A 26,814-nucleotide genomic window follows, 5' to 3' on the forward strand; every position below is an offset into this window, starting at 1 on the left:
TGCTTCGAGACGTGTTTGGTTGTTGTCGATCTCTTCTCTGAACTCCTTGATGAACTCCAAGTTTCGTTCACTCAAGCGGTGGGGATATGGGGGGCTGAGGACATCTTGGCTGGCGGTGATGTTCAATAGGGGGAGGCTTGCTGTCCCTGGGTATTATCATGGTTGCTGAAGAGTGTGTCATTTATCATGGCCTGTTTGTCAAAGGTTATGAGGTGTGTGCCATGAGTCCAGGTTTCTGTACCATTGTCCTCTCGAACTTTGACCGACCTGTCGTTGATGATTATAATTCCTTCGTCCACATAGGGTATAGGCTACAGGTCACTCTCTTGTACTCGGCAATGTGCTACCCCACCGGCATGCAGTTCTTTGGCGCATGAACTCTCTGAAACCAGACGGAGCAGTTTTTAATGGCGTAAATTTCCCCGCTGCATTCGGCTATGACGTTGTCTATTATCTGCAACATTGTCTCACCGTGGGCAACTGGAAAAACTGTAATCTTTTTGCAGGCTAGTTTAATTTTTGGAAATTTTATGATAAAATGTTAGTGGACTGCAGAAAATCTACGGACGAGACGGACAAAAGATCCCATATAGGTCTCTTGGTGGGTTCCTCATGCCAAACTGTTTTTAAGTCTTCATGATCTAAAATGTTCGGACTAACAATATTAATTTTGGCAAGGGTTATCGGAGGCATTACATTTTGTAATTTCGTCATGAACATTCGGCTTCTAGCAAGCAGTGTCTCGTATGAATGCCCAGTGTCTAATTGTGAGTTTTTGGTTGATCTCAAAATTGAATTGACGGATATGGTTTGCTGATTAATTTGGTTTTGGATTTTAGTGCTTATTTGAATCTGTCTATTGATTGACTCGACTAACTTCATTTCGAAAAATCTGATTTTCTATAAGTCACCGGCACCCGGTGTCCCTGCTACGACCTTTAGCATTGATCCTAAGAAATCTAAACTCCTAGCTACTCTGTGATGAACGCCCAACGACTCTAACAAGTCTGGAGGTGAGCGGTATCCACGCTTAGAAGCTTCTTCATCTGGGAAAGCGGAAACATGTGGATCATGTTGTTTGTCTCCTTTATTACACGTCCATATTCTGAGAGGTTCGCTGTCTGTGTGACGTAAGCGAACTCCCATACTAGGATTTCACCATCCACGATGAGGGTGTACTTAGCCTGTGAATTATCAGTAATGTGAGCCGACGCCCAGGACAGGAATATGCAAAGTATGTACAGAGTTTTTCCACCACCGATAAAATACACTTAAAACAAACTATGCCAGCGGCTATGAACCTTACAGTTAGAAAGAATATGTGCCAAGTGGCTTGAAGGTGTAATAAAAAAATGAATAAAAAACATAGAAGACATCGTTGGTTATATCATTTAAGATTGTCCTTGTGGGGAGGATGGCCCTTAATGAGAACCGTGTTCCCCAGGTCCGCTTCTACGGGTCTCTCCTCACACAAGGGTGTTTGTTTATTTCCTAGCCTTCTGTTGGATTCTACCAATACCTTTTCCCCAGCCTTCAACCTATTCTACCGGGATGCGTTTTCCCGGCTTCTTAACGCGTCCTGGGCGCTTTTTATTTTTTCGTCTGTACAACATCAGCTGGTTCTTTGTTAATGACCGAGTGAATTGATGTGTTGTACTTGGCAGTGGCTAGTAAAATCAACTCTATGGTATCGGTTATACCTTTGTCAATCTTAATGCTTCTAGCGAGTTCTAAGGAAAGCGCTGCCTATCATATTTGTCCCTCGCGCAGGTCTTGCAGTTTTGGACAACTTCGTTGGCTAATTTAGTCATTTTAGGAAAATAATATTCGGAGAGCACCTGCTGACATGCTCCTGTGCCGATCTGTGTGCTCTATTTTGCTCGGCAGTAATGATCTCCCGTTTCTCCGCGATTTCACAAATGTCTGTCACTCGGTTTTTGCTGGTGGCTGGGAATTGCCGGACCAATTTATCCTGTATTATTGCGTATGCAGATCGCAATGAATGGCATTTACGCTCTTGGGGATTATGATATCCGCGTGCTTCTCAAGCAGCGACGCCATGCATGTGAAGTTAATGTTGTGCCGTCTCTTATTTCCAAAGCGTGCTTCCTCTAGAGTAATTTGGTTTTGAAAGCAATTCAATGGCTTCTCCATTGCTTCAATGGTATGTGTGAGCGACACTTCACTGTGGATATGGCCGCACACGAATAAGCTTCTTCCGACTCCACAACGTTAACTTGCTGTCTGGGGAGTGCATCCGCGACCAGATTCTCCTTGTTGGGCTTATAAACATTTTAGCACCAGACTCGTCGATGCGAGCTTTCCATCGTTTGATTTTCGCATTCGGATTGGATTCCGATACTGCGAATGTTAATGGCTGGTGATCAGTATAGATGTTTATATCTTTTACTGCATATAAATAGTGTCGCAGCTTGGCCGGTGCCGAAATTATGGCTAAGAGTTCCCTCTCGTTTGTGGCGTAGTTAACCTCCCTGTCTTTCAATGTCCTTGAGATCATTGTTATTGGGCGTCCCACTTGGGACAATACTGCGCCAATGCCATTGGCCGAGGCATCTGTCGTTAGATCAAATGCCTTTTTGTAGTCGGGGTACCTTAGTATCACGTCGTCGGATGCCAAGATATTTCGTAGTTTCTGGAACGCTTGTTGTTGCGCCTCAGAACCTGAACCGGAATGTTTCGTGACCTGTGTCTACTAACTGTTCCCCCTTCAGGATGGGCGATACAGGCCTCGCTATTACTGCGAAGTCCTTAATGAAGCATCGATAGTAGCTCGCTAGGCATAGAAATGATCGTACCTCAAAAACACTCTTGGGGTCCGGTAATTCGTTTATGGCCTTTACCTTCTCTGGGTCTGTTGTAGCACCGTTACAAGTGACTATAATCCCAAGATAGCCACACTTTTTATTAAAAAAGCTGGATTTTTTTCCTGATACTCTCATGTTTACATCGTATAGGAATTCGTATTTTCCTCCATTTACTGAGAAAGAAGTTTTTTCTCTGTCGCGTTCTGCGAGTATGATCTGGTGCTAGCCAGACTTGAGGTCCAGCGTTGAGAAATATTTAGCATTACCTAGGTTGCCTAATATGATGTATCTATTTGGCATGGGAAATTTGTCGGACACGGTTCTTTTGTTTAATTTGCTGAAGTCAATAACTAGTCGCATTTTTCGGTGTCCAAGCTCATCGGTCCCTTTTTTATCCACAACCCATATCCGATTGTTGTAAGGGGATACCGACTTCTGAATTATCCCGTTTTTAAGCAGATCTTCAATCTCTTTGTTGACGAAATCCGCTGCTCCCGATTTGTCGTGAGGTGAAGCCTCATTAGAGTCTGCAAAAGCCTTTTCTCTGGTCCTTAGCATTTCTAAGAACGCGTTTTTTGCCAATGGCGGTGCATCTGGGCAATTCACGTTAGTGAAGTTTACATCAGCGAACGTATGAAAATCAATCTGCTCTACTTCAGTGCCCTATTTTAGATGGCCGGAAGCTAGGCAGAGTGACTCCCCTGCCTGTTTTAATAGGTCAACGCAGATTATTTCATCAAAGGTAGTCAAGTCTAATAGTATGAAAAAAGTAGCCTTAAAATTGAATATTGAGACGAATACAACTTTATTCGTGAAAGTTGTACCCCCATGAATTAAATGAACGGTGAATGGGGAGTCTACTGAGCCTTTCAATCCTTTGTGAGGTCGGATGAAATATTTCGACGCACCCGTGTCGATATGGAATCTCATGTCAGTCCCCGCTACTCTTCGTCTGATGACGGGCAGCAGAAATCTTCCCCTAAATAATGTATTGCATCTGAGTCATACTCTGAGATGGCGTCATCATCGATTTTGGCCGCTGCACTGAAAGCTGCGGCGGTATATTTTTCTACAGTTTCGCACGCGGTCTGCGCGACGTGGTAAACCCTCTGCCTTTTGTGCGGGCCCGATCAATCGGACATGGCCGGCTTTCTGTTTTGGTAAGCCGGGGCCGGAGAAGGCCTGTGCATTTTGGACAGCGAAGGGTCAATATCCATGGGCTCGGAAGTATTTTCACGAAGCCTGTCACTGCGTGGAGCAGAGTGAACTTAAGCTTTGAGCAACTTTGTGAAATAGGGATTTTTGGCAGCACCTGTTTGGAAACTATTTTGAGGAGGGATTTGTTGGCGCTCTTGCTCCTTTGGATATTGTTTTTTATCCCTATTCTTTTTGCAAATGAGGCTGTGAAGGAATACTTCTCGTGATTTGCCTCCACCTCCTGAGCCAAAGCAAGTGCTATTGGCATGTCCTTGGGCTTCGCCGAGAAGAGGACATCTGTGAGGCTGCGTTTTAATCCCGAGATGAATACTCGAAGGGCATCATCCCGGAATTTTTCGCACAGGACTTCGGCCGCGTCATGCGTCAAGGTGGCCTTGTTTGTGAGGATGGTCAGTTTTTTCGCCACCTCGTCATAATACAGCAGCAGTGAGAGATTTCCCTGCCTGAGGGTGCCCATCTCCTGCTCTATGACATGCATTGGGCGTTTATCGCTATATGGAAATGATAGTATCGAATTTGAGTACTGTTCCGAATGACGACAGTACCACGTCGGCGGCTCCCCTAATCTTGCTTCAGATGAAAATTACTGCTTGGAAGTGGCGAGAGCTGCCATCGTATCGTCTAAAAATGTTATAGGCCGCTACGGCCGCCTGCCGCCAGAAGACGTAAGTCTCCTGTGCTCCCGCGAATTCGGGCAAGCACTTTACGGTGTCCAGAGGTTCGTTACATTGAACGAAGTCTTCTATCTATTTAGCTTTATATGTTTTTATCTGAGGGGTCTGGGCTTGAGCTGAAGTGGTGCTGACTGCCGATACTCGCCAAGCCAATTCCTCAATTTGCTGCCTAAGCACTTGATCTCTCAGCTGGCATTATCAACGATGGCCTGTATAAGAGCTTGGAGCTACTCGGGATCCATTTCTGTATTGGGGCTGAGTATTGGGGTTGAGGTGTGGAGCTCCACAAGAGTGGTGTCCCTCACTCTCGGACACTGAGTCGCTCGAGTATTGCTTATTGTTTCTGTATTCGAACAACGGATTACTCAAGGGCAGCTGGACTTAACAGCACAGAATTTCGTGCGCATAAAGAAAAGCTCTAAACAAAGAAAGACGAAGCTTTAAGTGGAGCAACAAAAGCTATGACGGTGTCTGCAGGGTGACAATGTATGCACCGCTGCATAAATTGTATGTTGAGTACACAGTGAGAAAAATCTTTAAACTGCTCGATTACACAGAGAGAAAATTAAGAACGATACAAAAATTTTTGATGCGATATATTTTGCTAATTAAATTTTTGTGCGTTAATACTATAATATTTATTTATTAAATGGGGGTTTTGGGTAAATCTACTCTACCGGATACAATAAAAAAAGGAATAAACTCTGAGATTCTTTGAAAAACTCACTTTAGACTCGTTTATTTGTACCTTTAAAGTTTTTCATTTATTGTTACAGAACTAATTGCTTGTATATTTTTATTTTTTTTTACACTGGTCCGAATTATAGAATTTTTATAGAAGACATAAATAATTTGACCTAAGAGCCCAAATGTTCTGTAAATTGTGTGTTATTATATTTTACAGCTGCGTTTTTTCCCGCACCGCTGTCACTTTTCAACTTTCAAGTTGATATTGATCTGTCCGGTAGGCTAGTTAGATATCACTAGTTGAGCGCCAATTAGTTATGTTCACATCCGTAGCCGGTTGGCTGTCGAATTCATTAGTTGTCTTCCTTCTAGCCGGGTGGCTGGCTCCCTCGCGCTACTGCTGCCTTTGGCCTTTACCTCAGTAGGCGTATTTCCAAATAATAAAAGGGCGATGGCCTGAGTAGTGTTCTTGAGCATAGCTCCTTACTCAAAAGAATTCGAAACAAGACTGAAGTTAAGGAATAAACTTATAGCTAACAAAGCTCACAGCGGCCACGCAAATATGCAGTGTCTGCCGTCTGTGCATGAGCATCCGGCCCATTGCTAGGTCAGCAATTTGGCCGGAGCGTTGTTGTCCAGTTGACTATGGTCAACGACTCTGGTCTGGCTGACCACAGTTAACTTATATAGCCTCACGGCTCTTCCGCTACTGCTGCTCTTCGTCGCTGCCTTCTGCGGCGTCGCTGCTCGTCGTCGACAGCTTGCTGGTATCTTACTCCTGACGGCGCCTTCGAGAATCTGGATGTTATGCGAACCTCATGCCGGGACCGGCAAGGTGTTTCGCCTAGCAGGTAGAACTAGGTTCTGCCTCTTCGCCCTGCCGCCTTTATCGCAGGCTATCTAAGCTTGGTATGGATTGTGTCGGCAAGGTGTATCGCATAGCAGGTAGAACTGGGTTGGACCTCTTCGCAGACTAAACACAAGGTCTCGCGTACACGCACTCGCTTTGATTCTCGCACTATTACGTCGCGTGAGTTGCGCTTGCGCCGCCCCTCTATAGCCTGTGATGGTCCCTTTATTTTTCTTCTCCAGCTCGCGTGATTGGGTCCAAGGTCCACTGCCACACCGTTAGTTTACGGTGAGACCTCTTTGTGCAGGTCCGAAGTCCGCCAATGCGCCGTACGACCTTGTTGCCCTGGCCGTGTGAGGGTCCAATGTCCAGCGTAGTTCCGTTAATTCACGGTGTCTCCGCTTTTCCCGGGTCCGTTGATCCCCATATAGTTCCCCAAAAGACTTCAACTTTCCCTAAACTGCTCTCGTAAGACTTCCACCAGACAGCGCCACCTTTTACTTTCCCATGGCTGTGCTGCGTGCCCCTGATGCCCATGCCATGTCCCGGGGTGCTGACCCTGGACCGCGTGCCCCGGAAGACCCTTGCAGAAGCAAGTGACCCCCTCGCCGCGCGCCTGCTGCATCCTCGTTTTTCTGCCGGCCCGCGTGCTTGGCCCGCGATCCGCCAGGGTCCCGCGATCGGCTGCTACGGATGACTATTTTATGTTTTTGGGTTGTATTGTGCCACAAAATTAAACGCTTGTATTTCGTGTTGAGCCCACTTTATTGGGCCCTGAAAACCCGAACCCGGCCCCCTGCTACCTTAATTCGGTAGCGCGTCCCGCCGGCCAACATCAGCTTCGCACAGCGGTCCTTCCGTTTCTTCCCTCGCTGCCGTCGCGCTTCCTCGGCCACCTGAGCTGGCCATTCCGTCTCCGGAACCTCCGTCCACGGTTTCACGCTCTGTGACTGCAGCCTCCGCAGCGTCGGCGTCTCCGGCGGGGTTCGCGTCTGCGTACACGAGGACTGTCGCGCGAGCTTCGGGGGTGGCGCCGCGTCCCGCGACGTCTCCGGCGGTGTTGGCCACTCCCACGGCCCCTTCTCCAGGACCTGCGTGGGCTCTTGGGTCTCGCGCTTCTCCTAATGCAGCCACCTTTATCGCAGACTCCACGCAAGGACTCCCTGATCCTGGTACTCGGCACTTGATTAACTTGCTACTGGTCTCGCGTACACGCACTCGCTTTGATTCTCGCACTATTACTTCGCGTTCGCCGCCCTTTTATAGCCTGTGATGGTCCCTTTATTCTTCTTCTCCAGCTCGCGTGATCGGGTCCAAGGTCCACTGCCGCACCGTTAGTTAAAGGTGCGTCCTCTTTGTGCGGGTCCGAAGTCCGCCAATTTACCGTTCGACCCTGTTGCCCTTGCCGTGTGAGGGTCCAATGTCCAGCGTGGTACCGTTAATTCACGGTGTCTCCGCTTTGCCCGGGTCCAAGGTCTGTTGTTTACCGTTCGACCTTGTTGCCCTTGACTCCTCCAGCAATCTCGCCTCCTTCGCTGTTGCTATGCAGCTCTCCTGCATCGGAATTTGTCGGGAGTTTTAAGACTCCTCACAATTTACCCTTTCTTCGGAAATGTTATGAAAGTGATGATCTCCCCGCCCCTGTTGTTCCTTCATTCAAATTCCCCGCCAAACTCGTTCTCCTCGTGACCCCATGCAATTCCCCAAAAGACTTAATCTTTCCCTAAACTGTCCTCGTATGACTCCCCCCAGACAGCGCCCTGAAAGACCTTTAACTTTCCCGTGGCTGTGCTGCTTTAGCCTGTTCCCCAGACAGTTCCCCAAAAGACTTGAACTTTCCCAAAACTGCATCTCGTTCCTTAGACAATTCCCCGCGTAGAATTAGAATTTCCCGCCCAGACATTTCCCCGTGTTTGAAATCACCATTCCGATTCCCGTCGTCTGGCCACTCTACTGAACATGTCTCGATCGCATTTATCGTCAGTGGGTCCAGCATTGCCATCGTTGTTGCCGTTATCATTTCCGTTGTCTTAAGTTGCCTCCGTGTGACCGTTTCTTGAGAAATCCAGTATTTTTTTTGTACCCATCGATCGCAACTATCGATCGACCACCTATCGCCTGGCGCCCCCGTCCCTAATTTCCTCACGGCCTCGTTGTTTTTGAAATACTGGTGAGTAAACTTGATGCTTGTAATTTTCGTTTAACTACAGCGTTTTCTTTAAAGCGACTCCATGACCATGATGCCCCTGATGCCCCTGACATGTCTCGGGGTGCTGACCCTGGACCGCGTGCCCCGGAATACCCTTACGGCAGCAAGTGACACCCCCCTCGCCCTACGACTGCGGCAGCCTCGTGTTTTCTGTCGGCCCGCGTGCTTGGCCCGCGATCCGTCCCGCTCCGCGATCGGCTGCTGCGGCTGACCACTTTTTTTCCTGTGTTGTGTTGTGATCCCCTAAAGAACAAATGCTGGACTTAAGTGCTGGGACCCAATTTATTGGGCCCGCACCCGGCCCCCTGCCACCTTTATCCGGTAGCGCTCTCCTCCGTCCAGCATGAGCTTGGCCCACCTGCGCCTCCCTCGCTGCCGTCGCGCTACTTCGACCAGCCGCGCCGGCCACTTCGCCTCCGGAACCTCCGACCACGGTTCCACGCCTTCAGCTGATGCCACTGCCGCCCCTCCATTACGATGGCCCGCAGCGCATGCGCGACCTGCGCCTGTGGCAGGTGCCACTCCTGCTGCCTCGGCGGCGGCGATGGTGGTGGTGAAGGTGAGCGGGGTAGCGGCGACGGCGATCGTGTTGGTTGCGGGGGTGGTGGCGTCGGCGCACGTGGTGCCGGTAGCGGCGGCAGCGCTGCCGATGGCGGCTGAGGTACCGGCTGCTCCTGCGGCCTCCTCTGCCTCGGCATCCCTCAGCCTCTGGTGCCACGCGGCGACTGCTGCCCTCCTCGCCGGGCCTCCCATTGGCGGACAGTGATCGCCCGCGCTTCCAAGATGCGGGCCCACTCCTTGGGCTTGCCCGACGGTGGTATCTGCCATAGGCAGATCCGCCCGAGCCCTGCCGTTGCCCTACTCAACCGGCGGAAAACCATCCGGTCCGAGGACACCTCGGGGCTGACGGTCTCCGTCCCCTCCTCCTCCTCGCTCTCATCTGAGGAGATGGCGACATCCTCTGCGATCTCCGTCGCGTTCGTGCCTGCGTCCTCCTCCTCGGACGGCAACTCCACGTCCGAGATTTCGCCGGTGGACTCCGGGTCAGCCTCGCTGACCGGTGACGGGGATCGCGACACCAGGGGGGACGCCAGAAGCTGGAGGACGAAATCGGAGTCCCGTCTGCACTTCGCCACTGGCTGTTCCCTGGTGCGCTCCTCCCTCACCTCGTGCTCCACTTGTTGCTTGGTACTGTTGCTGCGTGCGCTCAGGATGACTATCTTTTCGGAAAGACCTGCTCCGTGCAGCGCCGTCGCTGACGAAACCTCGGTTCTTCCGCGTATCCTCGGTTCCGTTATTCGCGGAGACGTGTACCGGTAACGGGACTCGCTCTCCGCGCTGTGCCCGTGAAATGTTTAAAAGTAACGGTGCCCTCCGTGTACACGCCTCCTACGCAACCCGTGCATGTGTGCGTTTAGCCGGTATCGGTGCCTACGGCTTTTAAACCCTCCCTGTCCCGCTCTCGCGCTCCTGATGTGTGTGTGTTGACTGCTAATTTCGATACCGTGTATCGTCCTCCCCCTTTCTTCGGTTAGGGTACAGTGCTCCTCCGATCCGCCGGATTTGTTGAGACTGCCCCACTTTGCTTTGCGGTTTTAACTGGCTTATGTGTGTTTTCCTTTCTTTGCCCGTGTTTTCGTGCCGCCGAAAATAACCGGAGAGTCGAAATTACCTATTTTAAACGGCCCTTCGTATCTGGGGGCCAGTCGAATCCTTCTCCTGCCTTGGATAGATGGTGCTCCTTGGCCCATACCGTGTCTCCGATCTGTGGTTTCCAAGGGCGCCTCCGGAAATTGTAGTGGCGCGCCGCCTCCTCCATGTTCCGTCTGACCAGCTCGAAGACTTCGTTTATTTTTCTTGCATTTTCCGGCGGGGTCTGGGTTTCCCTTCCTGTGCCGGTGGTTTCTTCATCAAACAACGCGCTCGGTAACCTGGGCTATGTACCCTGCGTGACGAATGCCGGTCAATACCCTGTGGACTCGGCTACACTAGTGTTCACGGCCAGCTGCAATTCTGGCCATTTCTCATCCCACGTTCTCTGGTCTTGTCCGGCAAACTGGGCGATCATTGTTTTTACAGTTCTATTGGCCCTCTCCGTGGGATTTTTATGTGACGTGTACGGGGCTGTGAACTGGTGCCGCACGCCCAACTCTGTCAAGGACCGCTTGAACGCCCTGCTCGTGAATTGCACCCCGTTATCGGTGATCAAGACCTTCGGCACGCCGTACCTAGAGAATATCCTTTCCCGGATTGTCTTTTCAAACGCCTCGGTGGTAGCCCTACGCATTAGCACTGTTTCCGCCCACTTCGAGAACCGATCTACGAGCATTAGTAGCATCGAGTTCTCGTGCTTCGACCGAGGAAGCAGCCCAACGCAATCGGCGCATACTGTGGTCGAGGGCATTTTTCTGGCCGCCTGAAGCTGACTGGGCTTGTATCTAAGGCAGCTCTCACAGTTCCGCACATACTTCCTGATGTCGCTGTGCATGCCCGGTCAATGATACCTCGCTGCCACTTTCGCGATTGTCTTCCGGCTGCCCATGTCTCCGGACGTCGGCATATCGTGATTCAATGAGCAATGACTCGCTGACTTGATCCGATTGGTACGCATAGCTTGCATGCGATAACATCCTCGTTTCCCGCTATGTGAGTAATGTGCCGGTACAACCGTACGACCTCCACCAAGTAGTCCGGATATTTTTGGGGGCTCTGAGCTATCTTGCCCCTCATGCCCCTTATCCAGCTACATTCGGCCGGTTGACCTGGTGACTTCGTCTTCATCCGGCAGGTTTCAGGCAAGTGCTGCCGGAACAGTGCGTCCGCCACAGTATTCAGCTGGCCTTTCCAGTATGCGATTTCGAAGTCGTATTGTTGGGCTGTCGATGCTATTCAACCACTTTAGGGCCATATGATCTGTTATCACTTTGAAGTGGTATCTCTTTAGGTATGGCTTTAATTTCTTTATGGCCCACACAATTGCTAAACATTCTTTTTCAGTGGTCGAGAAAAGGTCCGGCTGGAATAGAATTTTTAGTGAGAATAACACCCATAATCGCTCGCATCGGTCTGCAGCACAAACGGTTTTGTGGAATCCGGGCATGCCAAAATTGGGTCGGCGACCAACCTCGCCTTGACAGCTTCAAAGGCCTGCTGGTGGTCGTCGGTCCATTCCCATTTGACACTCTTTCGGAGTTCGGGCGTTCAGCGGATGCACTAGCGTGGCAAAATCTGGTACAAAAAGCGTGTACCACGACGCCACTCCCAAATAATGCCGCACTTCTTTGAGAGTTGCTGGTGGTTTTAGCCACCCTATCGCCGATACCTTCTCCGGATCCGTCCCGATTCCCTGGTCTGTAGTGCGATGCCCTAAGTATTGAAGTTCCTTCCCGAAGAATTTACACTTTTCAACGTTTTCTTTCAGGTTCGCCGCTCGCAGTCTTCTATATACTTCCTTTAGGTTACGCATGTGCTCTTCTAGCGTCCGTCCGATGACGATTATATTATCCCGATACGCGAAGCGTGCGGCATAATTTCGGGTCATATTACCTGGTCCAACGCCCGCTGGAATGTTGCTGATGCCGATTGTAAACCAAAAGGCATAACTTTGCATTGGAACAGGCCTTTCTCTGGCACTGTAAATGCGGTGTTCTGCCTGCTGGCTGCCTCCAACGGAGCAGGATATAGTTGATCATAGGCATTGGATATGCATCGTTCACGGATTTTGGGTTAATCTGCCTTAAATCCACACACAGCCTCCATTTCCCGGTCTTCTTCCTCACTATGACTATTGGTGAGCTGAACGGACTTCCTTGGCGGCTCGATGCAGCCCTTTTAAGTAGATCGTCTACTTTGGCGTTGATTTCGCCCTGCATTTTTGGATTTTTCGGATAGTACCGCTTTTTAACCGGCTGATCATTCTTCCAGGCTCTCCAACACGTTCTTTAAAAACTGGTCCACATCCTTTCCCGAAAATCCCTTCGGGGATTCCACGACTGCTACCGACAGTTTTTCCTCCAGCCATCCTCGCTGTCTGTCCCTCGCCGGTATCACAGCGCTGTAACCTGCGCACTTCAACTCGGCTCCAATTTTGGTGAGAAAGTTCCATCGTAGCACCAGTGGTTCGATCAATTCTGGTAGGTTCCGCATCTACCGCCATCCGTACCTGCCTCTTTGTGGGTCTAACCTTTCCTGCCGCCTGCAGCCTGTCCGCCAGCTCTTTGCTGATGAAGCTCGCTGTGGCGCCTGTGACCACCGTGGCCTTCACATTTGCGTCTCCTATAAGCACTGTGATGGACAGTTGAATTTCTTCCGCTTTCAGGTCGCCCATTATTTTCGAGAGGCAGCCAGTTAAGATCCCTGGCCGCCCCTCGGAGGCTGGGATCGTTGAGCACTCCACCGTTCGGGCACCTATATTCCCGAATCGCCAGCAGAACGTGAGTCGCCGATTTCGGCACTCCTTCGTCCAATGGTCTGCGCCCCCGCATCTCCGATAAACGTTGGCTGGATTCTGGATAAATCCACTGCGATCGGCTGGTGGTCCGTGGTCCTGCGGCGTATACCTCCGTGGCGCGTCCGTGTCCTCCTGGCACCGCACCCTGCTCTGCCCTTGGCTTTGGCACTAGGTGGCTCTTCTTTGGGAGATGTTCTCCAGCTCCAACATCTCCCATTGCTCGTCCAGCACCTCAGTTGTCCCACTGCCGGTTGTTGGCTATGAACCACTTTAGGGTTTTGCCCTGCAGCAGCTCCGGCATTGCTCGTGGGATCTGGCTTATATCCAGACCGTATGTCACGGCTGACCTCTCCACCTGCTCCAGGAACTCCAGTGGCTTATCGTTGCCGTCATACCGAAAGTTCCACTCTCGGACTTGCTTGGCAACCTTGGCGTAGTCCTGCAGATGTGCCCGTACGATTTCTCTCCTCTCTCGGCTGCCTTCTCGCTGCTTGCCGTCGGTTGCCATGCTCTAAATATCCAGACCTTCGAATTTCGAAGTAGTTAATTCAAATTTTGGGACCGGCAGCATCCGGAATTTGATCTCCAAACGTGACACCATCTCTGCCACGACCGGGACTTCTGCTATACGGTCAATCGTCTCTGCCAGGGTCTTCCTCATCGCCTCTACCGAGCCCTCAAGTTCTATTCCCAGAACATTGCTCACCTCGGCGAAGTCCTCTTTCCTGAGATTATAAATACAGGACTTTCCATCTTGGATCTTTTGTTTTCTTGATCAGGGCAATCACTCATGGGCGCCAGATGTAACAACCTAAGCTCGCTACGTAAACGGGCGGCTAGCTCAGACAGGTTGTGGGATCGTTCCACTAAATTTATATTGGGTGATTGCCTTTGACCAAAGAATAACGCAAGAGTTGTGCGGCGTCGCTCCTCGTCGTCGACTGCTTGCTGGTATCTGACTCGTGACGGCTCCTTCGAGACTCTGGATGTTATGCGAACCTCACTGTCGGGACCGGCAAGGTGTTTCGCCTAGCAGGTAGAACTAGGTTCGACCTCTTCGCCCAGCCACCTTTATCGCAGACTCCACGCAAGTACTACCTGAGCTCGGTTGTACCACAACCTAGCACCCTAGCCGGTGATGGTGCCGTTATTCATCTTCTTCAGCTCGCGTGATCGGGTCCAAGGTCCACTGCCGCACAGTTAGTTCACGGTCCGTCCTCTTTGTGCAAGTCCAAAGTCCTCCAATTCAACGTTCGACCTTGTTGCCCTTGCCTTGGGATGGTCCAATGTCTAGCGTGGTACCGTTAATTCACGGTGTCTCCGCTTTGCCCGTGTCCAAGGTCCGTTGTTTAAAGTTTGACCTTGTTGCCCTTGACTCCTCTGGTATTCTCTCCTTCTTCGCTGTTGCTATGCAGCTCTCCTACTTTGGGATTTGTGGGGAGTTTTAAGACTCCTCACACTTCTTCTTATATTTTTTTCCTAGCATGCTGAAGCTAGTCGATCAGCTGTACGATACTGCTTCACAAGCAATTGCAGACAGTCATTGCTAATATTTGGTAATTTTTTTCATAACATTAGCGTTTCTTAATAAAATTAAAGATTTAATCCAAATTTTATCGCAGGGACTCATCTGTTGTTTGTATGCAAGACACAAAAAGGAGCATCATTACTTTTCGTTTCTTGCATTACTTTTAATTCCATTAATTTCCATCCCCATGCTAAACGACAGTTCTTTGCGTTGCAGCGCGCCGCCTAATACATGTTATTGGATATATAATATTTATTATTTGGAGGTCTGGCTCAGCGGCCGACCTGTGCTCTACAGTTCGCCGCCTATACAAATGAAAGCCTAACTGACAATGGATATTCAATTAATCAATGCTGAACTGCCCTATTTTTATGCTAAGCAGCTGCCCTCTGTGCGAATGGCTATTATTCTATCGTTCTTGGCCATCGAACGTATAATCCACTGTATAGACGTTCTACAGTCTTCGAACCAATCGAAACACTTAATTCTCTACTCTGTAATAGTTCGGACTTGTTGCACTCTGACGTCCACGCGACCCGAGCTATCTAAAACCGCCCGACTACCGACGACAGCAAAGGAGCACCTCGCTCGAACCATCGCCGCGACTTCAAACTGTCGGCAACCATTCGTTCGCCAACGTCTGTGTAAAATCTACGCACGATCGAGCCGCTTGTTCAGAACTACCTGCAACACAACCGCCCGTCGCTACCCGCCGAAGATTGTTCGCTCAACCGAACCGCTCGGAGTGCATCGAACCATCGACCCGCTCACCCGGATCGAACCGCTCGGTGCAACCTTGAACCGTCGATAACCGATTGTTTCGGTAGTTTTAATCGAACTTTTTCCACTCTTCACATGATCAACCATTACTTCAATTAAATGTAAAATTTCCAATTTAACTTCTTGTACTACCTCGTTGCATTTATTTTATTTATCTTTTATTCGTTTAATTATTGCTATGTTATCAGTTGTACTTTGTTCTATATATTTATTTGTTTCCAATCCATGTTACACACTTCACTCTAGTCACTCTCTTACATAATTATGATCAAGGTTATCCTACACATCCTAGTAATCCTTCGTCATCTCATATCCTTCCTTGTCCTTGGGTAGAATCTGTCCGTGGGCGAAGGACAAAGAGGACAAAAATCATATAAAAAGTACATATCCGTTTTTGAAAATATGAACGGACAGGCTTGAAGGCAAGGAAAGGAAGGAAAATAAAGTTAAACATAGATTTAAGTATAGACCCGATCTAAGCTGAAGAACGGCAGGCATGTTAATATATAAAAGTTAAAAATAAACTATTATTTTGAGTTTTATTATAAATGATTATAAATTTACTTCAATTAGTTTTTGAAGAAAAAAAGAAAAAATGCAGATTAGTTTTATATAAAAAACTACCAGCCAACATTAGCTACTTCCGAATATGACTTGCTGTTAGATGTATAGAATTGTGAGAACCATAATCTAAACTGTTTTATCGATGAATCTTCTTTAGCTAAAATGGGATTCCGTTTAAACACCTTATAGTTCCATACATTTATATCGCGTTCAAACTAAAATGAAAAAAAAAACAAATTAAACGAAAAAAAATTATAGTGTTGTGCCGAAATATTTTATTTACCATGAGACTCTCCCCACAAATAAATATTTTCATAAGAGGCGCTAACCAACGGGGGCCATAAAACCGATGAATTACTTTTTGCAATAACGGCTCGATTGGTGTAATTACTTGAATAATTTTAATTTTTCCAAATGTAAATGAATTAATTTCAAGGCATACGTATGACGGTCCGATCTTGAAAAATAAATTGGTCAAAGCAAAATAACAAAATAAATTAAAATAACTAACCTGTTTGCCAGAAACATCCATCCGAAAACAGTTAAACCTTCCGAATATTTCCAGTGTGTGAGTAAGATTAACTGTAGCTAAATGCTTTAATTTTCCAGGAGCTGGGAACCAACTAAAAAAAATTTGACGAAGATTAATAAATGTTTTTTAAAGTTACCAAATTTAAATTTAAATGCAAAATACCTGTTAAATAAATATATAATAATAACTCAAAACCTACTGTAGTGTGCACACTGTAGTCTGGGCAACAATGTTATTGCCAAACCTGCAGGATCACCAAGTGCAAATGTAAATTGACCGTGCACGCCTTTAGCGAGCGAATAGCTGCGACAGCAACAATTTGACCCAAATGCTAATGCTTCTCTCTCTCCTTATTTTTAATTGGATGCGTTTAGTTTAATTAAATAACTCGGTTAATTCATTGCGACCGTGACATGACATGTGTTAAATGCGTTAGGAATACAGAAACCAAAAAAGAAGAATTTCTTTTTTTTTTTATTTAATTTTTATTTACAATCTGTCTAATGAATTATACTTACATAACAGAAATAGCAGATTTCCAGTGAAATCTGCTATTAATTTAATTTCTCGTTTACTTAAATTTACCTATCAGGAAGATCAAGAATGTGGAATCTTTTGAGTCTCCTGAATGTTAAGCTATTGTCTACTAGACCTAGGGCTAAATTATTTACAAGATTGTGAAGTCTGTCTGTATATTTCTTACTGTATTTGTTTATCTCTTCTTTTAGAAAAAAAAATGAACTATAAAAAAAAGGAAACGAAAAAAAAACTGGTGCTCTCAGGAAAAAAGCGATAAAAGTAATAGCAGAAACCAGATGGAAAATCGCAAGTAAAAATGTAAACTGGATATCCTCCAAAAATTACAACAATTAAAACCAAGACCCAACAACTCAACCCTGTCCCAATCACATTCAGATAAACGGAGAAGATAATCGGAAAATGACACAGAAAATGTAAGTCGAGAAACTTTCGAAAGGGATCCCCAATTCTCAATGAACTTTAAAACAATTATATGGAAAAATATAATATTTTATATCGCATTCCCCATTAATACCCTGCTCTAAAACACAGAAAGCAATAGTTCTAAGGACCATACCAAATTGTAAAATCTTTTAAAGAAAATCCATCTGTAAAGATTCTTTATGGCAATTTAACTGGTAAATCTCACAAAAGGCACTTACAAACACTTACGAAGACGAGACTACCATCGATGGAATTATCATGAAATTGCAGGCTAAAATTGTCGGTAAAACATCAGACATACTAAAAGCTAAATTGGCTAATGTTAATCAAAAAGGTATAACAGCTACGCAATTTACAAGCGAAGTATATAATTTCCGTAAGTTATTAGAGTGCTGAGTTATCGAGTGCTGATCACGCGGACACTTTTAGCACGAAAGAAGAAAAAACAACCATAGTCAAAAACTGCGAGCACGGGAATATTAAAACCATCTTGGAGGCAGGTATGTTTAAGACTATAAATGAAGCTGTAACAAATACACTGCAGTATAGGAATGACAGGTAATTCCAGTACTGTCCAATACAGTCAAAGAAGGAACCGAGGAAACAACTATAGCGGTAGATAGTTGTCATATCAGAAATTATATTAACAACAATAGAAACAATTATAATTATAACAATAATGGTAGAGTTATTAAAAACTAAAAAGGAAACAGCAACAATTCAAACAATAACAGAGAAAATCATAACAATGTCCGTCATACACAAGCCTTAAATTCATTCAATCTATTAATCTTAATCTAAACATCTTTCTTAATTTATAAAATGACCACCTTTTTAATTGATACTGGAACTAACATTTCTGTTATTAAAAAAAACTTTTATGATTTTTTGGATATTGATCAAAATAAAATCACACAGATAACGGGAATAGGAAAAGGTTTAAGTAGTTCAATGGGCTTCTCATTTCTTGAATTAGGGGGCGGTAAAAAATTTTAGAAGGAGACGGAATAATAGGTATAGATTTCAATGAAAAATTCAATTGTCAACTGAATTTCACTACGAAATGTGACTTGTAGATTTTAAGACAATATTAATCAAGCTATAAAAATTTAAATCTTTCAAAATACAACAAATGATGAAAAAGTTGATCTATCCCGATGGGAAGTAATTAAAAAAAAATAAAAAAAAGAGGTGAACAAATTTTAATTCCTAACCAAAAAAAGGACGGTACGCATATTGAAATTCAAATTCAAATTTTGAAATTCGCATACATACAAATTTTAAATACAACCGAAAGTACAAAAAATCTCAATATAAACAAATTAAAATTTGAACCATTAAATACCTATATCATTTTCAATTTAAATAATAATAATCATTTCAAAACTAAAATAGAATTTTACACCAGAATAAGAAAACCCTTCTCGACTTGTGTTTAATTTATACAGACTTATTTGGGTTGGAATCGGACCCAATCTCAACAAACAAATTTTATAAACAAAGATTAAGATAAAAAATCGATGAGCCGACTAACATCAAAAACTTAAGCGCTCATTCTCAACAAGACGAAATTGGTAAGCAAGTAAACAATCTGGTAGAAGATAAGATAGTGGAACAATCTGTATCTGAATATAATAGTCTATTATTGCTAGTACCAAAGAAATCATTGCCAGAGAAATCAAAGAAATTTTTATAATTGGAAACATAATTGTCATAGGCTATTCTGAACAACATTCGACTAAAAATCTAACAATTGTTTTTGATCTGTGCAGAAAAAACAACCTCAAGTTGAAACCAGAAAAGTGTTCATTTAAGCGAAGTCACTTTTCTTGGACATAAATTCTCCGATAAAAGTATATTGCCTGATGACTCCAAATATATGATGCGCAGTCCCTACGCATTCGCTACTACTATTCACGTCATAATAACAAAATTATGTAAAAAGAATGTAAAATTCAAATGGACAACTGATTTCCAGTAGATTGCCTTCGACTACAATACCAACCTTAATACAATACCCTGAATTCAGCAAAGAATGTTGCATAGCAGAGCAGAGCAGTTTTAAGCTAAATTTATAATGGACTCTACTTACCAGTAGCTTAACTTGGGTAAACCCAAGTTAAAAGTTAACAAGAATGAGGCTTGGTGTAAAAGAATATGAGTTCACGGTGGAGTATCTTACTACGTTGTTCAAAAAGTCTCCCAACTTACATAAATCAAATCCATATGCCATTCAAATATGCAACCTTTTTAGGCATACTGTGAAAATAACATGACAATCCAACCAGTCGTTTACAAGTTACAGTGACGCTACTTTTGTGGTTTTCAAAAAAATGAACCCGAAGCAATTTCGTGTTAAACACATTCATCATTGATTTTTAATGAAAAACAAGAAAGAAAGCAATCTTCGGCAAGTAGAAGTTTATATACCCTTGCAGCTATTGCAAATTAAATATTCTTGAAAACGTTAAAATTATGATTTACTTATTTTGAGGTTATGATGTATTTTTATTGTTTAAACAAATTTTAACCGTTATTCTGATATATTAAACCATTACTATATGTCAAAGAACAAAAAAATTACTTTATATCGAAGAACTAAAAAAACAATGTTAAAACAGCAAAGTTATAATTGTTTTTTATTTATTTTTCCGATTGTTTCTATTAGAGCTATACGCCATAGTCGTCCGATTTGGTCGTTCCGACTTATATACTACCTGCATTAAAAGGACAGCTTTTGGGAAAATTTCATGAAGATAGCTTTAAAACTGAGAGACTTGTTTGCGTAGAAACGGACGGACAGACGGACATGGCTAGATAGACTCTCCTAGTGATGCTGACCAAGAATATATATACTTTGTAGGGTCGGAAATGTCTCCTTCACTGCGTTGCAAACTTCTGACTGAAATTATAATACCATCTGCAAGGGTATAAAAATCACTGTTGTTACAGGAATGGCTTGAAAAACATTACTCGGGCTTTGAAACAACAAAATCAACCATTTGTTATTGGTAGGCTGAGCTTAAAAGATGTCGTATAGACACCAGTAAAGCGGAGCGCGTTGGGCGGCGAAATGAAGCAGTTATACCAGAAAATGTAGAAAAATTTGTGTATTAAATTCATGAATTGGGCTAAGAATTGCTGCCGTACTTACTGTATTCTCCAAGTCTGGCCCCCTCCGTCTACTAGTACGCCGCAGAACTCAAAAAGATGATCTGTGTTAAGAAGTTTGACTCGAACAGCAATCGCCAAAACTAATTCATATTTTAAATGCCACGACAAATCGTTTCATAAAAGTGGTATAGAAAAGTTTATTGAATCGTCCTAAAAGAGAACTATGTTGATGAATAAAAAGGAATTTTACTGAAAAAATGAGTTTTAATATGTTAGTAGGAAGACTTATTGAACGAATTGTTAAGACAAATACAATTATGTAGCTGGTGAGCTATCAAGAATAGCCATAGATCTAAAGGACATGACAACAACAATCTTTAAAGTCACTACCAGAATCCAAAGTAAATAGAAAAGTTCCTGCGCAGGAAAAGATCAAGTAGATTTGCTTGGGCATTATTTTAGTAAAGCTTCTCAGCCCAACGTATACGAAGTTATTGTAAATGATCAGGTACGAAACATGGAAAAAAGTTAAAGGATGAATTGATGTTAGCAATATGTACACCAAGGGAATTATCGACTTTGGTCAGTTCCTCCAAAGGCTTGAAAAGCAAGCTGGTATACTTTGAAACAAATTCAATAGAATCTTTTAAATTAATGGACAATAAAATACTAAAAAAAATAAAAGAAGCGCTACTCAAGCAGGTGACCCTTTTATTAAATAACGAAAAGGGAAAGAAGACTGTTTACATTCCATGACGATCCCATTCAAGGAGGTTATACGGGTATAGCTAGAGCATTACAAAAATAAAAAGGCATTAATTTTGAAAAAATATGACACGAGAAATTACAAATTTCAAATTTTCAAAATTCCAAAGGTTAAACACGACTAAGCATTTCAAAACTCCAATAACAATAACTGAGACCTCACTAATGGCTTTAGACAGGTTTATTGTGGATATGATCGGTCCACTACCCAAATCTGAGCAAGGAAATGAATACGCGGTAACCTTAATCTGCTACTTGACAAAATACCTTCTGGCAATATCGATAAAAAACAAAAGTGCAGGCTCAGTAGCAAAAGTTTTATTTGCAGATTTTATTTCTAAAGAACGGTCCAATGAAGACAGAATGGGAAAAGAATTCAAAAATTCAATAATTATAGACCTATATAAAATTTTAAATATTAAAATCATAGCTTCCACGCACACTATCATTTAATGAGTTCATCCGCTTAAACATCTCAGCTGATAAAACAGAGGCCGATTTTAAATAACTCAAACATTTTAATAGTACAAGCATTTAAAAGAGCAAGATTAATGTTAGAAGCGAACAAACAAAAACAAAAACTTCAATATGCTAAAAGTATGGTAAATTTTGAATTTAAAATAGGAGATCAAGTTTAATTGAAAAATGAAACAGAACATAAGTTAGTCATTAAGGTAGCAGATTAGTTTATTAGTTTCGAAAAGGTGGGAGATATAGTGTGCATACGTACAGAGTACACACTGTATTCTGGGCAACAATGCAGGAAGTGCAAGTGCAAATGTAATTAGACCACGCACGTCTTTACCAAGCGATAAGCTGCGCCGTCTATTTCCACAGCTTGGCGACAGCAAAAACTTAATCCAAATGTTTATCCATACTCTTTTTCTCTCTCTCTCTGAGCATAAATCTTAGCGAATACATAAAAAATATTTTTATGTTTTTTTAAATTTTTTTTTATGAATGATCTTTACAAATTATCGCTAACACAAGACACTTAAAAAAATTTGTTTGATTACAACTTCCGACCGCGAGCTGGCTCCAAAATGGACTGCCTGACTACATTTTAAATCTGTTCCTTTAAACCTCGGCCAGAAGATTTTCCAGATCTTTCTTTCTTTCTTTAAATTAAAAGCTTAAGATGCAACTGTCACATCATAGGTAAGGTTAGGTCACATCCTATTGTGAAACTCAATTATGATGACCGATAAAATTTTTTTGGGGCTTCAAACAAAAGCTGATGTTTACATACATTTTTTTTATATGCTTTACTTTTTATATATTGAATCTTTTCTTTACGGATACTAACAATAAGTGTATCAAATCTTATGGTAATAACCTAACTAACAGTCGTATGACTGAGTTATGGGGCCCTGAGAACTATTGCTGGGTTGGGAGGTCGTTTCGTTGTAGACGGGTTCTGCTGGAAACCCGAGACAAGCTTCTTGCGAGATGATTTGGGTGCACAAAGAGTTTTTCATTGTAGGTCGCTTTTTGTTTGTGTATTTCATCTTTTACTGCAAGAATGCCGAGGTCCCTGTGGATGTTTTAGTTGCGAAAATACCATGGTGCCCCAGTGATAGTTCTCAGAAATTTTGATTGTCCGAGCTTTATGATGTCTCTATTGCTGATGCTCGCGTTCCCCCATAGCTGGGAGCCATATGTCCAGATGGGCTTGAGAGTGTAATTGTACAGCAGGACGTTGTATTCCAGACGCAGGGGCGATCGGGCGCTTAAGAACCAGTAGAAGCTGCTGGCTTTTAATTTTAAATTCTTCTTTTCTTGCATTCGATGTGTCTTCTCCACGTTAGTCGTCTGTCTAGGTGAACGCCGAGATTCGTTACTTCGTTGACTTGGCGAATCTGCGTATCAGTCAATGATAGTAGAGGGCATGTTTGCCTGTTCAGCGTAAACGTAGTTGTCCATTTATTTTAATGCGCCAGTCAGATAGCCACCTCTCTACTACGATGAGGTGATTGGCTAGATGTGTTGTTACTCGGTTTGGGCACCTAGAGCAACTTAAGATTGCAGTGTTGTCAGCAAACTTAGATGTCGTTAGCTGCTCATTCGTAGAAATAACCGCTGTATATAGGACGAAAAGAGTAGGTACCTACATGAGGTCATTGAGCCAGACTCGATTGAAAGCTTGAGATACATCGAGGAATATTGCGCTGCAGTATTCCCGATGCTCGAAGGCTGTGCGAATTTCTGATGTTTTTCTGTTAACTTGTTCGAGTGTTAGCTGTCTTTGACGGAAGCCAAATTGATGTGCCGGGATGACATTGTGTGCTTCCTGATATTGTATTATGCGTTTTAAACAGGTTAGACATACACGATAATAAACTAATTGGTCTGTAGGACGACGGAATTGTGTGGTCTTTTCCGGGATTCGGTATCATTATGATAGTAGATTTTTTCCATATTCTAGGATAGTAGCCCAGACGTATTATCCCATTAAAGAGTTTACAAATAACCTCGATATCAGAGTTTGGAAGATCAATTATCATTTTGGGGCTTATAAGGTCACCACCCAGAGCCTTTTTCGGTTTCAGTTCCCCTATGACTTTCGCGACCTCCTTTGGCTGAAACAGTGTTGACATGGAATTAGTTTCAAATTCGGTTTGCGGTAACACAAATGGACTGAGTTCGGCTGGAAGACTTTTCCGAAATGTGAAGCAAAAGCTTCGGCTCTATCCTCGACGCTGCGGGCCCAGCTACCTGATAAGTTCCAGAGTGACTGTTTCGATTGGAGAGCTTAGGTTTTGGTGAGGATATCCACAGAGGATATTTTGTTTTGAATGGCGAAAGTTTTTCGATCTACCGTAGTTGTGCGTTTACAGCGTCTTTCTTCAGGGCTCGGTTTAGTAGGCGTGTGGCTTCCTTAAGACTTTGTTTTGAGGTTGGCGATCTGGTGGTTTGCAGTCGCCTCTTTTCCAGTATAAGCTGTTAAAATTGTAGATTTTATATCTTCAAGAGCAACAGTAAAACAGTCGATGTTGAGCTATGGGGTTAGTTCTTTGTGAGAACTTACATACTTTTTATATTTCAGCCAGTTGGTTCTGTGCGTTGTCAGCCTCTGGGGGTGGCCTATGGTTTTTTGGTTTTGAAGAAGAGTAGGCGAATGCCTTCCTTTGGGATTCACGAGTCGTGATCCCCAGTGCGTGTGTTTAGCATTATAGTTTTCTGCAGCTATGAAGCGTTCTCCATGTAAGCTGTAAAAATCCATGAATTGTCCTTCAGAAATTTTAAAGCGAGGCGGAAAGTATACGGCGGCTATAGAAAGGTTTCCGTTACCTGGCTGCCCTATGATAGGCGTGGCATGTAAGACGTTTGTTGCAAACCTTTGGTGAAAATGGTGCTTGATACGTTTCCTAATTAGGTTGCCGGTTCCGCAGTGGACTTTTCTATCTGGATGATCTGTTTGGTAGAAGGTCTCTTATTTGGAAGTTGTATTTGCTTGTGAGGTGCGTCTCTACCAGTAGCATAATGTCGATATGATTTTCATTCAGGAACTGTGAACGCTATTGGCGTTCCATATGGTTATTCGTAGGTTTGCCATCAAATATTTGGACTGCTTAGCTGCAAGCAACTTTAACATCATGTTCTGTTCATGTTTGTTGTATGGTAACCATCATTGATTCGTGTGTGCTTTGTGACTGTCCTGGAACCTGCTGATTAGACTGGAATGGGTTTTCCGTTCCTGATCGAAGGGTGTATGAGAAGCCCTTCTGGGTATTAAACTGACCAAATGAGGATCTTGCAGCCGTGCCGAAAAAAACTTCCGGAGTCGATTTTGAATAAGTGTACACGCCTTGAGGAATTTTAAGGCGCGTGGTTGTCACTCGTCGCAAGCGGTTTTTCAACTCCTTGTAGAACACACAACCCATGTAGTTAGCCGTATGATTTCCTCCGCAGTTTCCACATTTCTTCTCTTGGGGGTCTTCCTTGTTGGCAGGGCAGTTTTCGGAACTGTGAAAGTGTCCACAAACTACACAGACTTATCGGAGTGTGCAGTATGTCCTGATGTGTCCATACTCCTGACAGTTTGTGCATTGCACTGAGCAGTTCCTTTTATGTGGCTCAATCCAAGTAATTCGGTGCAATAGGTATTGCAGGTTGTAGATAAGATGCACTTCATTTTTCTTCAAGACTCTGCTATCTGGCTCCAGATCTACCTGGAATAGTGGTTTTGGCTTTTTGTTCTTGTTAATGATGTTACTAACGTTCTTTGCAGAAAAACAGTTTTCTTTGAGGTCATCGATAACTTCATTTGGAGTTACATCGGTCTCAATTCATTTTAATACAACTTGCAAGCTCTTGCTGTTTTTTATTTGGTAATTCGGTATCGCGAGCTTTAATATACGAGATGTACCCGTCTCTTCGGATCGCAGAGCTTCGACGCTCTTTATTTGGTTCGTAGCTCATTGAGCCTTTTTTAATCGTTGCACTATTATTAAAAAATTATGCACTTGTTTTAATCATATCATTGATTTTTTTTTTGTTGAATAACTTTTTAGTTCTGTTTTAGCGTCCTTTCGCGCATATTGTGTTTTATTTTGTTTGTATTTTTTATCATTTGTCTTTGAAAAGATTAACTTTCTTCAACTTTTGCCGGGGCTCGCGCGAAACACGTCCGCTCACTTCAGCTGCACTTTACTGTAAATTTAATTTGTTTATTTTGTCCGGGAAACAAAGAGCGGGCTTAAAAGCCAAAGGCAAGGCATAGCCAAAGGTATAGGAAAAGATCGCTTTGATTGAAAATTGTTAATAAATTCCATAAGTGTGCTGGTTTGAGGGGTTGGATACTTTGCACGATCAAGCTGAGCAGCGATGGTTGTCCTTTAATTTTAGCTTCCCGTTCAGCTTTGGTAGGGTCTTGTCGACTGGTTCATGTAGAGCAATGAACCTTGATGGGGACCAGAGTGCGGGTTATCGCTTACCACCAAATCGGTTACCAAATGTTGACACTCTCAGTAGTCAACAATGGACTTTGCATATACCTTTGTAAAGGTATATTCGCCTGCTTGGCAACTCATGTTATCGGCGATTAAATCCTTTCATTTTCGAACCGTGCTAGTGGCCCTAAGATCTTTACTTGTGGGTTCCGATGTAGCTTGTGCGCTTCCGATACGAGCACTAACATCCTCCGTAATTATCAGTTCATTATATTCTGATGTCAGTCCAAAATCGAACACCTTTTCAAAATCTGCTTGCCAGTTACTGATATTTATATGTATATACGAAAACAGTTTTTCGTTTTCAGAGTTTATTTTGATGGCTTCAGTATTTTCATTGTTTGGAAAAAAAAATGCATCCCACGTTCGTAAGCTGCTTCCGGATTCCGTGTACACTTCCTCTACTGAACCGTCCACGACCATCAGTTTTCACTGCTGGCCTCAGAAGTAGCAAGTGATCAGAAAAGTAGTTCGCAAAACTCGCTCCGTCATAGACCAAAGATGTTTCAAAAAGTATAAATATATCGAATTTTGTGATAAGATGAAGGTATTTTTTAAAGAATACCTTACATGCTAAGCCAGCTACTTTATACGAAACAATTTTAACATTAAGGAACGGCACTAAATTAGGGGTGATTCCATTTTGAGTTTTTTAATTAAGTTCCCTCAAACTTTAGGCCTTATTTATTTTTCAGGACATTCG

General features: G+C 43.9%; 1 protein-coding gene across 3 annotated transcripts in view; it reads right to left on the bottom strand.

Annotated features, from left to right (window-relative positions):
* Positions 1-15,351: 15,351 nt before the first annotated feature.
* The window catches only part of LOC108147566 (cholesterol 7-desaturase nvd), a 400,790-nt gene continuing 389,327 nt past the window's right edge, over positions 15,352-26,814 (bottom strand). For all 3 annotated transcript variants that reach the window (XM_041708695.1, XM_041708696.1, XM_041708697.1), the window contains 3 exons: positions 16,297-16,408; positions 16,069-16,242; positions 15,352-16,000 (listed from right to left, as the gene is read on the bottom strand). In XM_041708695.1, coding sequence (XP_041564629.1) covers positions 15,842-16,000; positions 16,069-16,242; positions 16,297-16,408 — 445 coding nt within the window. In that variant the 3' untranslated portion in view covers positions 15,352-15,841. The remainder of the gene's footprint in view (positions 16,001-16,068; positions 16,243-16,296; positions 16,409-26,814) is intronic.

Source organism: Drosophila elegans, unplaced genomic scaffold, assembly GCF_018152505.1.
Source record: "Drosophila elegans isolate 14027-0461.03 unplaced genomic scaffold, ASM1815250v1 contig_37, whole genome shotgun sequence".
Taxonomy (NCBI): Eukaryota; Metazoa; Arthropoda; class Insecta; order Diptera; family Drosophilidae; genus Drosophila; species Drosophila elegans.